The sequence below is a fragment of the Calonectris borealis genome, chromosome Z, assembly GCF_964195595.1.
Source record: "Calonectris borealis chromosome Z, bCalBor7.hap1.2, whole genome shotgun sequence".
Classification (NCBI taxonomy): Eukaryota; Metazoa; Chordata; class Aves; order Procellariiformes; family Procellariidae; genus Calonectris; species Calonectris borealis.
Genome location: NC_134352.1, coordinates 57691041 through 57707123, shown reverse-complemented (window position 1 = coordinate 57707123; position 16083 = coordinate 57691041). Strand labels below are relative to the sequence as shown.

The following is a 16083-nucleotide window of genomic DNA, read 5'->3' as shown; positions in this document are numbered from 1 at the left end:
GGGAGCCTTGCACCCCGAGGTGCGGGGATCGCGAGTCCCCGGCCTGCGGCTGGGCTTGGGCAGCGGCGGCCCTGCGAGCTGCGGGGAGCGGGGGGGCTGTGTGCTGCCTACACCGCCTGCCGGCCTCGGGCGCTGAACTTGGGTGAGTGCGAAGTGCGGGAGGAAGGATGGGGAGGTCGGGTGGGGGGGGAGGGGGGTCCGGAAACACCGCTTCCGCGGTGCAGAGGGCTCCAAGAGCCCATAAAGCCCCGGGTCGCTGGAGCGGACAGCGGCGGTGTGTGAAGCTCAGGTGCTCCCTGCCTGTCCCCTAAGTCTGAACGTAGCGGGCAGGAGGGTTGTCAGGATCCTGAAATAAACGGGTCCCTGTGGAGACCTGACAGCCCCGCAGCCCTGCGGCGCTGGGCATCGCTCTGGGGCGGTTCCTCCCGCATCCTCCACCACTGGAGACGCGCTCCTGCCTGCGGCGGGCGAGCACAGTTCCCCGGCAAGCCGGGGCGGGCGGGGGGAAAGCGTCCGTCGAGGCTAAGCTGAACCCTGCGTGGGGCATGGAGAAGAGTCTCGGGCAGACGGTAAGGGGGGAGAGAACATCCCAAGCGGGCTCTGCCGTGACTTCCCGACGGGGGCGCATCCCGGCGGGGCTGCCGGCGGGCCGGGCGGCGGCGGGCACCTCGGAAGCCGGGTGCGCCGCGGCTGCGTCCCGCCGCGGGGGCGGGCGGCCTGACCCCTCTCTTGTAGCCGCGCCGCCGAGGAGCCATGGCTGAAGGACGCGCCGCCGCCGACTGGGAGATCGACGTGGAGAGCGTGGAGGTGGAGGCGGCCGAGGCCCCCGGCGCGCCGCGCAGCAACGCCGGCCCGGAGGAGGAAGAAGAGGAGGAGGAAGGCGAGGAGGCGGCGGCGGCCCAGCGGCGGGGCGAGCCGCGGAAGCTGAGCCGCACGCCCAAGTGCGCCCGGTGCCGCAACCACGGCGTGGTGTCGTGCCTGAAGGGACACAAGCGGTTCTGCCGCTGGCGCGACTGCCAGTGCGCCAACTGCCTGCTGGTGGTGGAGCGGCAGCGGGTCATGGCCGCCCAGGTGGCCCTCCGACGGCAGCAGGCCACCGAGGTGAGAGGGGACGGGACGGGTCGGGACGGGACGGGGCGGGGCGGGCGGCCCCCGGGCTGACGGCGTTGCCCGATCGCTCTCCTAGGACAAGAAGGGGCTGGCGGGGAAGCAGACGAGCCTGGAGCGCAAAGCCGTCTACCAGAGGCACGTCCGGACGCCCAGCCTCCTGGCCAAGAGCATCCTGGAAGGTAAGCGCATCCCCCGCCCTTCCACGGGCTCCCCCCGGCCCCGCAGCACCGGCCGCCAGCGGGGAAACCCCACTTTGCACCGGGAAAACCCATAGCTCCCGGCCGAGGCGCGGCTGCTCACGGACACGCGTGAAACGCAGCGTTATTTCCCGAAGTAGACGAGGAACGACGTTCAAGCGCCGGGCGGCGGAGGCTCCGAGGGCGCCCTCGGAGTGCCCTCGTAGCCTCCGGCCGCGGCTCCTGCCCTTCGTGGCAGAAATTCAGTTCCTCCCCCGCCCAAAATAATGCCTGAAATGCTAGCAACGGTAATTTGAAATTTGAGAATTACTGTTACAAGCTGACATTCTTTTTACATGACTACCCAGCAGCGTTTTGCCGTGCAGGGTGATTTATTCGCGGGTGTTTTTATCAGCAAATGAGCAAATCAATTAGTGTTGTTTGTTTTTTTTTTTTTTCTTTTGATCTAAACGCTTAACACAGCAGCATCGTTTGCTGCATTATTAGTAGTAAGATATGCATAATAGGCTGCTCATTTTTTTTTTCCTGTCGAAAATATTAGTTATGGAAGAATGACATTTTAAAGATGGATATTTTAATAAGAGGATGTAGTTTTTCTTCCCCACTCCCTCTTCGGATTGTGCCCAAATTTATTTCTATGTCTACTTTAATTACTTTCTAAACTGTAGCCCTGTAAAGCATTACAGTTCTCAAACCTAGCTTTTTTTTTTTTTCCAAAATAGAAAGCTCTTTTCTTTGCCTGTGCAAGAGCAATTAAAATTTTGTCCTGTTAGAAACCTCTAATTTTCATCTACAGCTCACTCTTTAAAAAAAATCTCTTCTGTATTCTTTCCTCTGATTTATCTTAACTTTCTTTTTCTTTTCTCCTAGTTCTCCTTGGAATTTTCTACCATCTGTAGCAATGTGTACATAGTGATTCATCTTTAGAGAATAGAAAAGGCATCAGCTGTAGGTATAGATATCTTCCTTGGCAATGGGGAAACCTGTGTGAAAGGAATGGGAGTGAAAACAGGTAAAACCCTGTTCTCCTTACTCGTTTAAGTCGTTCCATTAAATCAATGGGATTACTTGTCTGGGTAGAGCAAACAGGATTGGACCCTATCGGTTATATTCAATGAATCCAGTTAGCCTGGTAATTGAATATACTGGAGACTGGATTTCTATGTTTTATTGAAGTTCTCTTTTAGTTCAGAAGAAATAAAATATTTGAATACTTTCCGTATTTGTTAAAAATGGATGGTTATCTCCTTAAGCTGCATGATGCAATACCAGTCATAACACACAGCAGGGTTTTGCTTCCCCCCCTCACCCCCGATCTGCTGTTTTGGAATTGCTTTTTAAAGTTACTAATCAGCTAGCTTTGAAGGAGACCACACATGTCAGAGGAGCAGGGCTTCCTTATCTGTGTTGAGGAACTTGTACTGAATGTGCCTGACAGCGCAGGGGGCTAAGCCTCTGTGGCACAGTGACTTCAGTAGGAGCTGACGGTGTCCAGGGCTTGTAGCAAGTGCTCGGCGCCTGGCGGGACTGGCTCCAAACGGAGCCCTTTAACAAACACAGCTTTAATGTTTTTCTTATGCAGCTTACATTCCTAATGCTGCTTTGTTGTTTTAGGTTACCGTCCTATTCCAACAGACCCTTACCTGGGAGGGAATTCACCCTTGCCACCCCCTGTAAGTGACAGGATGAGAAAGAGACGGGCTTTTGCTGATAAAGAGTTGGAGAACATTATGCTAGAGAGAGAGTATAAAGAGAGAGAGATGATGGAAGCTACACAAGCAGCTGCCCTTTTTCTTCCTAACCGCATGGTGCATGGAGCTGAATACAACTCGTATAAAACAGCCTTCAACACTACTCAAGTTGATACTCCAAACAAGGAGTTTTGCAACTTTTTACCAACCTGCCTTGATCTAACCATGCAGTATTCAGGATCCAGCAACATGGAACTAATTTCTTCAAATGTCAGTGTAGCTACTACCTACAGGCAGTATCCTCTGTCTTCTAGGTTCTTAGTGTGGCCAAAATGTGGCCCCATTAGTGATGCTCTCCTCTACCAACAATGCCTGTTAAACGCTACTACTGTCCAAGCTCTCAAACCTGGGGCAGGTTGGGATGCCAAAGTCTCACAAAGTCAGGACTATCCAAACACTGAGCACAACATCATGTCTCCAAAACTGGAAAATTCACTCGTTCTGACCCACACGCAAGATATTCAGCAGTCATGTAACGAGATACCGTGCCTTCCTCAGGAAGCTCGTGAGAGGTCAGCTTTCTCTCCTCCAAAAAGGACTTTCTCTCAGATTTCTGATAAGGATTCTCTGGCTCCTCAGGAACAGGTATTAAGCAAGATTGGCAAAGACAGTACCAAGCCCCCTCCACCGCTCAAATACAATCCATTTCAGTCGCTAGTTCAGCAAACGTTTCCTGACAGATCAGGAGCAGAATTGAGAACGCCATTTGTGAAAGAGACTTTTGAAGATGTTTCTAAGAAATACAGAGAGTGTGCCATTAAAGAGAACCAAAAATATAAGTTTACAAGAGACAAATGCGCAAAAGACTTCTTTGGGGCCAAACAGGCCACAACAAAACTTTCAACAACTGAGCCACTGTCATTTTCAGTTGAATCCATCCTTAAACGACCTTCTTCTGCAGTTGCTAATGTCTCTCAATGAATAAACTATACCTTCAGTGTAGAGAGTTTGTATGCTATGCCTTCTGCAGAATTGCTACTGCCTGCCTTGTCTCTTAAAAGATTTGTAAAGAGGAATTTCTGCTGTAAATGGTAATTCTTTCTTTTATCTCAAAACGATGTACATAAATATGCATGTTTTCTCTTCTGAAAAAATAAATATATTTAATTTTTTAAAATTGAAACTGCATGTACGGACTGTAAAGTGTCATTATTTTAAGCAACACTTCAAAGCATTCAATAAAATGAGATTACCTACAAGCATAGATGTATTCCTGATCTCTGTTTTGTCTCTAGTATCTCACAGGCAAATATGCCCTACTTTCACAATATACTTATTCTTTTATCTGCTATTATCTATGTGCTTACTAGTTATCTTGGTGGGATAAGTGGTCATTTCTGCTTTGAACCTCCAGTAACTAACAGAAGAGGTAACAACTGTGCATGTAGGCTAGTGTGACTTTGCAAGACTTTTTTTGTTAACTTAAGTGAGGTTTGGATGAGATGTCAAATGCCTTTCTTATTCTGAAGGGGGAGTGCATGCTAGAGTAAAAGACTGGTTTATTCCACACCTCTCTATAAAAGCTTCTGTTCCTAAAGCAGAAGAGTTACTAGACTGGATTTGAGGAGAACGGCTCTGGTGAGCTTTTGGATAAGAAGTCAGCTTTTTTCAAAATTCACTTCTTGAATAAAAGGTCTGCTTTTTTTTTTTTTTTTTAATGTTCAGCTGACTTTGGATTTCCACCCGCTAGAATATTTCCCTTCTGAAACCATTTCACCTTTGACCAGCAAGGGCCTGAGATTCTTGTGTTGTGGTAATTGAAATGACCTTTAGGCTGTAAAAATGATGCACAGAATTATCACTGCTAACGAGAAATCAAGTCACGATCTCTCAGTTTTTTAATTTTATGCCCTTCTGCAAGGATAGCAGAAATAAAGGAGATTAACCAGTAGAATTTACCTGGGAACGTGAAATGCCCTCAAGGTTGTAGAAGAAGGCGTTACAAGCTCTCATTATGACTGAGCTTGAAGCTTTCTAAATTCGCGATTTTGTCAGTTTTTCCCTATATGTTACTGCTAGCACATCTAGTGCTAACCGATAATTCCTTAGTTACCTTCCTTTCTTAACATTTTTATCCTGCAGCCAGTTGAAAGGAGCTGTGGTTTATTCTTAATTTTTATTATTTTCTAAGGACAATTTCTGTTTGGTATTCGTGGGCAGAATGTAATATTTTCTGATTTTATTACACTCGCCGCACAGGTTAGATGCTTATTTTGCTATGAATAAATCTGAGTCTGTGAATTTCTGATTCTGGGAGTATGTCTGAAAGTATTTAGTGTTTCTGTTGGGAGTGGTGTTGCTGAATAGCAGGACCCTTTTCATGGATGGGAGGAGTCGTCTGTCGTGGGTGCTTTTCTAAGCCGCTTTGTTAAAGCAACAAACACATTGGAAAAAACACTTTTTACGTAATGTGTAAATTTTTACATAACACATCTTACACAACACGTAAAAATTTTATGTCAGGAATGTAAACAAATGTGTTATAATTTAAAAGAATCTTGGGCATTAGCTAAAGTTTCACTTTTCAAAAACATTCATACTAACTAGATTTTGCCTAGCTGAAACTACATTTCAAATGCAGTAAGATGCTTTTCATTTTTTTCAAACTCTGTCCTTTATCCAGTTGCCGTTAGAGGGAGTTTTAACTTACTTGAGAGCTGAATCTGCTTGTTAATCAGTTTAGCAGTCAGACCAAGCTAAGCAGCTTTCACCCGCAGTAAATGGAGTGAAATTCTTCACATTTCATATTTGTTTGCTTTCACCACAGCTTCCTTCTTTGGCTTAGTTGAACATTAAATGCTAACAAGGGGTTTTAATTTAAGCAGGGTTTCCTTTGTTATTAAAAATATGATTTGTTTTGTTTTTCGAGCTGCTGGCATAAACTAGGATGACAGATGAAAGAGAGTTCAGCAATCTATGTACTGAACCAATATTGGATACTGGAATTAGTCCCGCATAAATATTTTTTTGTCTGACAATGTGTGCATCTAACATTGTTCAATTTCACATCTGAAATATTTTTCCAGGAAGTCACTAGTCTTTCTTTATCTCTTAAAAAACAGACCAGAAAGCCAAAACCCTCCAACAGACTGGTACCTCTTGAGCTTTTAAAGAACCAGCTGAACTGAACAAATTCAAACTCTGAAGATATACCAAACACTAATATATACATATGTATACACACACACACTTATATACATAATATATGTATGTTCCAGATAGTTTTGTTCAAATCCCAGTCATTGGAAGAGGAGTGACATTTCTATTACTATTTGAAAAAATGTGACCCTTGAGGTGAAACTTGGACAAATTGTTTGCTTCACTTAACAAATTAGTCTCACTGGAGTCAGCATTTGGCCACCCTGTCTTGCTGTCACTTGCTCATGTCTTGCTTCAGTTCCATTAGCTATTTCTCCCCTAGTTTCCTCTCATTTCGTAGACCCTGGACCTCACCTCTCATGCATCTTGAAAGCTTATTGCACCCAGATCGTTTTCTCCTTTCTTTTGTTAAAAATGTGTATAAAGTCTATTGTTCATGGAGAGGATGATTAGTAGCTTGAGCAAGATAGCGTATAAACTGTATAAACAGACGGCGTGTGATTTTCCTAACACATCTTTGCAGTGGATGTATAGCACTCTTGCATCTTTCAGCCATGCACTTCTCTAGAGCAGAAGTAGTGACTTGTCCGCCTGTGCTGGTGCAAACTCATGGAGAAGAGGAGAAGTCATTGCTCTGAAACTGTCTAGCACTTACTGCTAGGCAGTGTCTCCGTGGCAATGTCAGTTGTTAAAATATCCTATGCTCCCTGCTTCTTAAATACAATTTCTGTGGCATTTGTTGGGTGTGTGAATGCCTGTATCTCCTGTACAGCGTGACTAGTTTTCTCTGAGTATGAGATGCACCTTTGTGCTGTGCTCATGGACGTCAGGTTGCATTTCCCTTCTGACCTCAGTTTTTCTTATGCGATGGTAGAACATGCTTGTTGAGAAGCTCAGCCGTAGGGTTGGGAGAGGAGGTCAAGAACTTATGCTAGCTGCGGAGCACAAAACAGTCGTGGAAAGGAGTACAAAGAACAATTATTCACTTGGACTGCAAAATATTAAGCCTGGCTGTTGGCATTGTCAGAGACAACCAGCTACTTGCTGGAAGCGCAGGCCCTCCATATGCATGCTGAGACAAAAATTTTCATAGGTGTGCAGAGGTGTATAAGTGTACAGAACTAGAGCAATTGGGAATTAGTAGTACCCCAGACAGTGCCTGGCTTACTACCTGGCCTGGTGACAAGCAGTGGGCGGTGGTGCATTCACTTGGAGAAGGGATAGGTTATTGACAGCTGCTGCAGTGACAGTGCTTCTCCCTCATGTGGCACAGGGGAATTGAGACGGGGGCTGTGGTGGGTGAGGGGAGAGTCCCTGCTCAATAGGTGGGAGTTGCTGGCTTTCTCTCAGGTGCTGGCTTCCTGGAGGTGACTGCACCAGCACTGCTGGCTTGCCACAAAGCCTGTCTTAAAACTGTCATTTGTCTTTGACATCTTTGAATCAGCATGTTGAGTTGCTGGACTTCAGGTAGGACAAGGCACAGAGTTTTGTGAGATGGCTGGATAATCAGACACAAGTCATTCAGCTGATGTCAAGACTGAAACATCTGTGAAATCATCAGCTGAATGTATTTGCATTCTGGCCTGAGAACAAGACTTAAGCCTGTGCTGTCTGCTTGTCATAGAATCATAGAATCATTAAGGTTGGAAAAGACCTCCAAGATCATCGAGTCCAACCGTCAACCCAACGCCACTGTGCCCACTAAACCATGTCCCTAAGCACCACATCTATACGTCTTTTAAATACTTCCAGGGATGGTGACTCAACCATTTCCCTGGACAGCCCGTTGACTGCTCTTTCAGTAAAGAAATTTTTTCTAATGTCCAATCTAAATATCCCTTGGCACAACTTGAGGCCATTTCCTCTCATCCCCTCACTAGTTACCTGGGAGAAGAGACCAACACCCGCCTCATTACAACCTCCTTCCAGAGCCTCCTCTTCTCCAGACTAAACAGTCCCAGTTCCCTCAGCCACTCCTCATAAGACTTGTGCTCCTGGCCCTTCACCAGCTTTGTTGCCCTTCTCTGGACACGCTCCAGCACCTCCATGTCCTTCTTGTAGTGAGGGGCCCAGAACTGAACACAGTATTTGAGGTGCGGCCTCACCAGTGCCGAGTACAGGGGCACGATCACCTCCCTGCTCCTGCTGGCCACACTATTTCTGATACAGGCCAGGATGCCTTTGGCCTTCTTGGCCACCTGGGCACACTGCCGGCTCATGTTCAGCCGGCTGTCAACCAGCACCCTCAGGTCCTTTTCCTCTGGGCAGCTTTCCAGCCACTCTTCCCCAAGCCTGTAGCGTTGCCTGGGGTTGTTGTGGCCGAAGTGCAGGACCCGGCACTTGGCCTTGTTGAACCTCATACAGTTGGCCTCGGCCCATCCATCCAGCCTGTCCAGGTCCCTCTGCAGAGCCTTCCTACCCCCAAGCAGATCAACACTCCTGCCCTTCTGCTATGTCCTCCTGCTATGACAAAGATCTCTCCGAGTTTTGCAGTCTGAGCTCCTCTTCTCTTTGGGATCATAAAAGCAAGTAACTTTTTGGCCAGCTGTGAAGGCACAAGTCCCTGTAGTGTAATGGCTCTGAAGGCTGAATATTAACCAGCTCCCAGCTGCTATTGTTCTGGAATTAGAGAATTTGACATTTTCTCCATTTCTTTATTTTAAGTGTAGAACAGGGAGGTATGTTCTCATTTTGATTTGGCAGCTTGTTTGCACGATCCAGCCTTTCAGTTCCGGTACCCAACACTTGCCATTCAGCTGACCTTGATGTGAAAGCTGGCACCAGGAATCATTGCTCATGATGGATGAGATTCTCACTGTATCACTAAGTTCCTTCTCTGAATTTTTGCCAGCTGAACAGCATAAAGTGCATATAATGCCTCCTTTAACTCAGATAGTAGTAATCAGCCATTTTCTGTTTGCTTGCATTGAAACCAAGACAAACTGTGGCTTATGCAAGAAGGGCTGCTGGGGAAGCATGTGTGGGCAGGTGGAAACCAGTGGGAGGAATGTCAGTGGGACTGAGGAGTCAGGAACCAGTTGGTATTTTGTGGGAGGAAGCATCCCTCTTCATAAATAATGAAAACATGCAAACCGGAAAAAAAAATCAAATCGTTCAATATTGCCAGTTCCCTGTCTTCCTGTGCCCAGCACCAGCTCTTTGTGAACAAGCCACAATTATTTTTCTGTCCAGAAACAGGTCAGAAATCAGGTTCATGGGCTGCAGCCACCCCTTTTGTTGTCATTTGGAGTTGGTAGCTCAAAGCCAGTGAGCCTCGCTATTGTTGTGACCCATCGCCTGCAGTATTGGGGCTGATGCTGGCGCTGCTCCATGATCACAAACTGAGGGTAGGAGTCTACCCCTCACCCTGAACTCAACGCTCCAAACTTTGCATGGATGTGAGGGCATTTGGGTCTCTGGAATGAAAACTTACCCTCTAACCTGTGTGTTAGTACAGGACACACTGCTGTGTCTAGTTTTTGCTGACAAATAAGAGCTTCCACAGTGATCAACAGAAAAGACCAACATACACAGTTATGTTGAGATATTGCTGGAAGAATTGGAAGAATGAAAAATTACTTTGGAAGAGGGCAGTGGCCCTTTTCCCAATTTTTGTAAAAAATAGTTACCGCTGAAATCCATCCAAGGAAAAGCGAAAAACTGCATAGGCAAGCCTACTGATATGTACACCAACTGAAGCCTACCAAAATATCTTATCCTTGCAAGAAGGAGTCTAGAAGTAAATTTAGAAGAGATACAGAGGTTTGAGGAATGCCAGATTTCACAGTCACACTGCCTGGCTGACAGACTCTGCATCTTATACCTCACTGTAGTTGGCCAAATCTGGGCTTAAAACAATGACTAGATTTTGCACTCATTCCTTGGCAATCCAGTTGGGCAGGAAACAAGTAGGTTGAACTAGTATCACGTGTGATATACAGTTTCTATATTTGTGTATCAAGAGCTAATAGTGGGATCCATTACATTCTGCTTTTTTCATCTACCCATTTTATTTCTGCACAAAGAACCTCCTACAGGAGTTGGCCATGACTCTGCTTTTCTAAGTCAGACAGAAAACATGGGTGAACTGTCCACCTTCAGAGATGGCTTGCCTCTGTGGAAAGATGTCCTCTGTGAAAAGATGCTGTAAGTAGTCATAGAATTGTTGGATCATAGATTTAGAAAGACCAGAGCTATGTATACAGATAGGAAAACAAAATCTTAGTGTAAAATATGTGTAAAACCAACTCCTTTCAGGCAATTTTAGACTTGCAGCGCTGTAAGGCTGAATGGAGAGCTGAAAAAAAATCATCAGAAGATCTTCGTAAGTGACTTGGAGGTGACAAATGTACAGGAGCCTTACACTTTAACCCGTGTGGAAAATCACATTTCATTTAATATTTTATTTAATTTAGAAACTTTATTTACACTTGTTACCATCTGAACTGTCCTTACCTTGTAGAGCAGTACTACTTCCTCTACTATATCCTCAAACACATTTATTAATTGGAACTTAGTGCTATGTAATAGAACCGTAGGGTAGAACCGCAGTGGCACAGAGGCTGGACGGCAGCTCTGCAGAGTGCACAGTCCCACTCCTGCCCATAACAGGTCAGCCACAGCAGGTTGCTCAGGGCTGTGTTCAGTTGGGTTTGAATATCTCTAAGGATGGAGACTTCACAGCCTCTCTGGGCAGCCTGTTCCAGTGTTTGACCACCTGTGCAGGAAAAAAAGTTATTCTGTTTAAATGCTATTTCCTGTATTCCAGTGTGTGCCCATTGCCTCTTGTCCTGTCTTGGACACCACTACAAGATCTGTCTTCTTTGCTCCCACTGTCTTTGCTCCCACTATCTATACACAGTGAAAAGGTCCCCACTGAGCCTTCTTTTCTCCAGGCTGGACAGCCCCAGGTCTCTCAGCCTTTCCTGATATGAGAGATGCTCCAGGCCCTTAATTATCTTCAAGGCACCTTTGCTGGACTCGCTCCAATATGTCCTTTTGTACAGGGGAGTCCAGCACTGGACACAGTAGTCCAGATATATCTCACTGGGGCTGAGTAGAGAGGAGGGATCACTTCCCTCCATGTGCTGGCAACACTCCGCCAAATGCAGACAGGGAGGCTGTTGGACATACTTGCCGAAGTGCACACTGCTGCCTTCTGTCAGCTTGGTGTCCACCAGGGCCACCTTGACTCAGGTCACATCATGCAGGACTTACATTTTGCAATACTACTGTCATCTGCACTAGGATTAAATAAACTCTCCTCTCTTAAATCATTGCATACTAGATTCATAATAGAGTAAATGCAAAAAGAAATGACTCCTTATGACTTTAGGACCGCAAGGTCTGAAAAGAAATGAAAAAAAGAATAATTGTGAAATTCTTAAAGCATAACAACAACCATACTGCAACCGTATGCAAACCTGAGATTGAGGTGATGCTAAAAATTCAGTTCAGGCTCAAGATGAAGTAGTTGCATAGAGCATGACTAAAAAGCTTTATGTTAGGAAGGGCTGAGTTCCCTCAGCTTCAAACATGATGTTCACCTCATCACTCACCATGCCTTCCTATATTACCCTTTCATAAATGGACTGAGAAAACAGGAATCTTACTACCATAGTTAAAAATTATTTCCATTCTGACCCTGGCAAACTGGTCTAGGATTCGAGTTCAGGAGCAAAGGGCTTCGTACTGAAATTGCTTTGTCATTAATCTGCCTCTAGGATGTGCCTGGAAGGAGCTGGTAGCCTGGCCACTTTGGGAAACTATCTTGGTATGGCAGAAGGGTACAGAGGAAAACAAGACCAAAACTCACAAGGAGGACTTTACCTAATGTCTGGTGGGTCAGCCCCACCTGACTTCCACCTTCTCCTTGCTGGCCTTTGAGAAGGTGGAGAATGGCAGCAGGGCTCCGTGCAGAGCCTGGCACCTGCACGCTTCCCACAATGCCTGTCCCAGTAGGGCAGGGAGAGCACAACCATGGCCGGAGCACCCACCTGGCCACAGAGCCAGCTGTCCTCATGCCAGTGGATGGGTGGCAGCCAGTTTTGGAGCACCCTGACAGAGCTTTTTCAGTTAAAAAGCTTTAGCTTTTCCAGACAGTGGAGTATCCTCCAACGCAAACCTGCTTGTTTACAAAGCTGCTGTGTGCTGCATGAGTAGCAATTCTGGACTAACAGTTTGCAGATGTAGCAGTAACGGGGCATGCTCTTGCTCTGCTGGGTATGGAGGCTTTAGGCAGAGGCTCTGCAATGCAAAGAAGTGAGAGGAAAAAAGTCTTTGGGATAAAACTCTTTTCTTCAGTCCATTAAATTCCGTGCTCAGAATTAGAGGAGAGCGACTCAGGGATTTTGAACTAAGAACAACTGAGAGTAAACCCATGAGGCCGTGAGCATTATTTGTAATAATTTAACCTCAAAGCAATGGTGGTGTAGCTAACCATAAAGGGGTTTGCATCTAACAGAGGAGGATATGAGCAGAAGGTTATGCTGAGTGCATGATCTTCGGTAATTTAGGACAACCAATAATAAGTCCAGGCTTACAGAAAGGAAAGCATACACATGTTAACAACAGGTTCCCTGTAGCAATGTCTCGATTCAGCTTCTGGTGTTACTCCTACGCAGTGTGCTCAGAGTTGTCTTGTTTGTGGGAGCAGGATGGGAAGGGGCAGGGGGAATATCTGCAATGGAGTAATAAAAGAGAGCTTATCTTTGTACTCCCCCACTTCTTACTGCTCACTGTGCAACAGCTCACACTTCACTTCCTACAACACCAAAGCACACACTTGGCGGATATGGGTTGATACCGTTCCAGCAAGTAGATGAGAAGTAGAAGACTGGCATGTGTTTTCTTAGCTGGATTTGGTTTAGCTTTTAATTGGCACTCACTTTGACACCTGTAAGTGCAAATCAAGCCCTTCTTCAAGCGACACATTGCTTGAAGCTGGGGTCCCAGCAGAAGGTTGTCTTTGAGTTGGATTCTCTGTAGCCCAACTAATAAAAGTAGGGCTCCTACTACCACTTTTTCTCCTGGCATGGAGACCTCTGTACAGTATATCTTCTCTATCCAACTATAGTGTGACTATATCTGTGACACTTGTTGAACTTGCTATCTTTGAGACTGCTGCTGTCTGCAAATGTAGCTGAAATAGTTTCAAAAGTGGAGAGAAGTAAAGTAGAGGCAAAATGTTTTGAGAAACCAGGCTAAAAAAAAGTTTGTTCTTACATGCTTTCCCTGTCACCCTCTCCCACACAGTTAATCTTATGTGCATTTCTAAGTTTCTTCCTTTCCTATCACACATGATATCCCCTTCTGTCTAGGACATACCATACTCCAACATAAGTGCTGAGGTCCGTCCTTCACTTTACACATGGCAGCAGTTGAGTACTGGCACTACTCGTTGTGCTCAGAATTGGGTTCTTGTGCTGCAAAACAGCCTACCCCAGAGTGACTTGTAAAGGCTTTCTACAAAGCAACCAGTTCAGCATGCTTGTGTGGAAGCTGCAAAATAAACAAGGAATAATAACATATCTCCCACAGCTGGGAAACGCCACATATGGATGAGGATAATCCATTCATTAGGTTCTGAACACAAAGTCTCACCAGAGAGTATCATAAATCCATGAGATGTCCCTGAACGCTGGATTTTTCATTTGGGCATATGAAGGAACTGAAAAATGTGTAAAATGAAAATCACATGTACTCCAAAGCAGCTCCATAGCACTGGAAGCTGGTAACATCTGAAAGTGAGTAGGCAAAACTGACACATAAAGATGTGCTCTGAGCCAATTTACAGCAAAGGGTAAAGATCATACTGCATCTGAGTCAAAACAGGGTAGGCACTACTCCCTAGTGACTGTACATCCGAAGAGTCTCTTGTGTACTGATTATACCAGCAAATGTATGGAATACATTACAATTATGAATGTTCTTCTGACATGTTATTTCAGAAAAGACCATGAGAGTAGGATAAAATATAGGGCTCAGTCTTTCAACCTGCAGTCATAACTGGCCCAATTTCCATTGCTGTCAAAGATGGAGCAGAGATGTTTATCTCCACATAGCCACTTGTTAGAAGAGACAAGTATTCTGACAGAATGAAGGTTTTCAGCAAAAGCAGTTGCAAGCTTTTCTAAAACTGGTACTTGTTTGGAGTTAAAAGCTGAGTCCAGAAGGCAGGTTCCAAAATGCTTGTATGGTGCATTCTGCAGTTGCATGCTTAAACATAAATGCGTAAATGGAAGTGTTTTATCTTCAAACTGTCATGCCATTGGTTTGCTCAAGAGCTTTCAAAATGTGGCCTAAATCTTCAAAGAAAAAAAATAAAGACTAGCTCAGTCCTATGGCTGATGTTTTGTTATGCAGCTGATCTGATTAATTCCTTCCTACTGATTAATTCGTTCTGTCCTTGCTGTTGTTTTATATTGAGAAAATGCATTCTTGTGTTAAGTAAATATACTACAGTGTTTGGGAGATTAAAGCCATGCGGCAAAAAGCTGAGGCACATGCAGAGACTTGGACTTGGAGTGCAGGGAAAATGAAGGCCATCTGCTGTGCCATCCGCTCTGCATCTTACTGCTAATGAAGTCTATGAAAAGAAGATACAGTGGATATTGGGACCGATGTTTGGACCAAAAGGAAGGCCAGAAATCCTGTGTTCAGCATATCCCAGGTGACAGTGCTTGCATGTAAGAGAAAGTCAGCTAACCCAGCCGCCTTTAGCGCACATCAACATTGCAAATCTCTTTCTGCTTGTTAAAGTCCTCTAGATTTTACATGTCCGAATGAAATGTGTTGATGGTGTAGAAACTATCACAATTTCCAGCCCTGCTTGGCAGTTCCTTGCTTCAACAGGGAGATCGGTGACCGGCTAGACTGAGTGAGAAGTAAATACAGGCCATCTGCTCCTAAGAAAAGGGCAGAGCAATTCTGAAGGAGCTGGCAATGGTCTCCATTGGTCTCTGCCAGCTGAAGAGTTCAAATTCATGGAGCCAGGAGACAGGGAGCATCTACCATGATAATACACGTGAGCATTTGGATGTTTTGGGTTTTTTTAAGAAAAACTTCTACCCAAGAGAAAGGTTGCATCTCTGAAAGCCATCCAAGGCCAACAATATCTGGTGAGCTATTGCTAGTCATTCCAGATCTGGGTGGATTGCGTAAAGCTTGGTTTAGACAACAAGGAGATGGCTCCCATACCTCAGCCCGGTTTTTACAGGCTGCAGGAGGACAACATCCTGTACAAACAGGATTTCTGTCTCTGCTTAGGACAACTCAATGGTGAGTTTGTGGGCCGGTCCTTTGGCCATTTGCCATGCGGAGTTTGGGAAAAGGGGCAAGAATTCCCAAAGATTTGGATGACTGTATGGGTGTCTGCAGTGGTGTGGTGGGTTGAACTTGGCTGGACACCAGGTGCCCACTAAAGCTGCTCTATTCCTCTGCCTCCTCAGCTGGACAGTGGAAAGAAAATATAACTAAAGGCTTGAAGGTCGAGGTAAGGACAGGGAGATCATTCACCAATTAACTTTATTGGCAAAACAGACTTGACTTGGGGAAATTATTTTAACTTATTACCAATCAAATCAGAGTAAGGTAATGAGAAATAAAACCAAATCTTAAAAACACCTTCTGCCTGCCCCTCCCTTCTTCCTGGGCTTAATTTTACTCCCAAATTCTCTACCTCCTCCCTGCCAGTGGCACAGGGGGATGGGGAATGGGGATTGCAGTCAATTCATCACATGTTGTCTATGCCGCTCTTTCCTCCTCAGGGGGAGGACTCTTCACACTCTTCCCCTGCTCCAACATGGGGTGCCTTCCTCGGGAGACAGTCCTCCATGAACTTCTCCAACATGAGTCCTTCCCACGGGCTGCAGTTCTTCATAAACTGCTCCAGCGTGGGTCCCTTCCACGGGGTGCAGTCCTTCAGG

General features: G+C 45.7%; 1 protein-coding gene across 1 annotated transcript; it reads left to right on the top strand.

Moving 5' to 3' along the window:
* The first annotated feature begins 753 nt into the window (after nucleotides 1-753).
* DMRT2 (doublesex and mab-3 related transcription factor 2) lies at nucleotides 754-3979 on the top strand. Its single transcript, XM_075137109.1, has 3 exons — nucleotides 754-1101; nucleotides 1187-1289; nucleotides 2922-3979. Exons 1-3 carry the CDS (start codon nucleotides 754-756, stop codon nucleotides 3977-3979), a joined length of 1509 nt encoding a protein of 502 aa, XP_074993210.1.
* Nucleotides 3980-16083: the final 12104 nt, after the last annotated feature.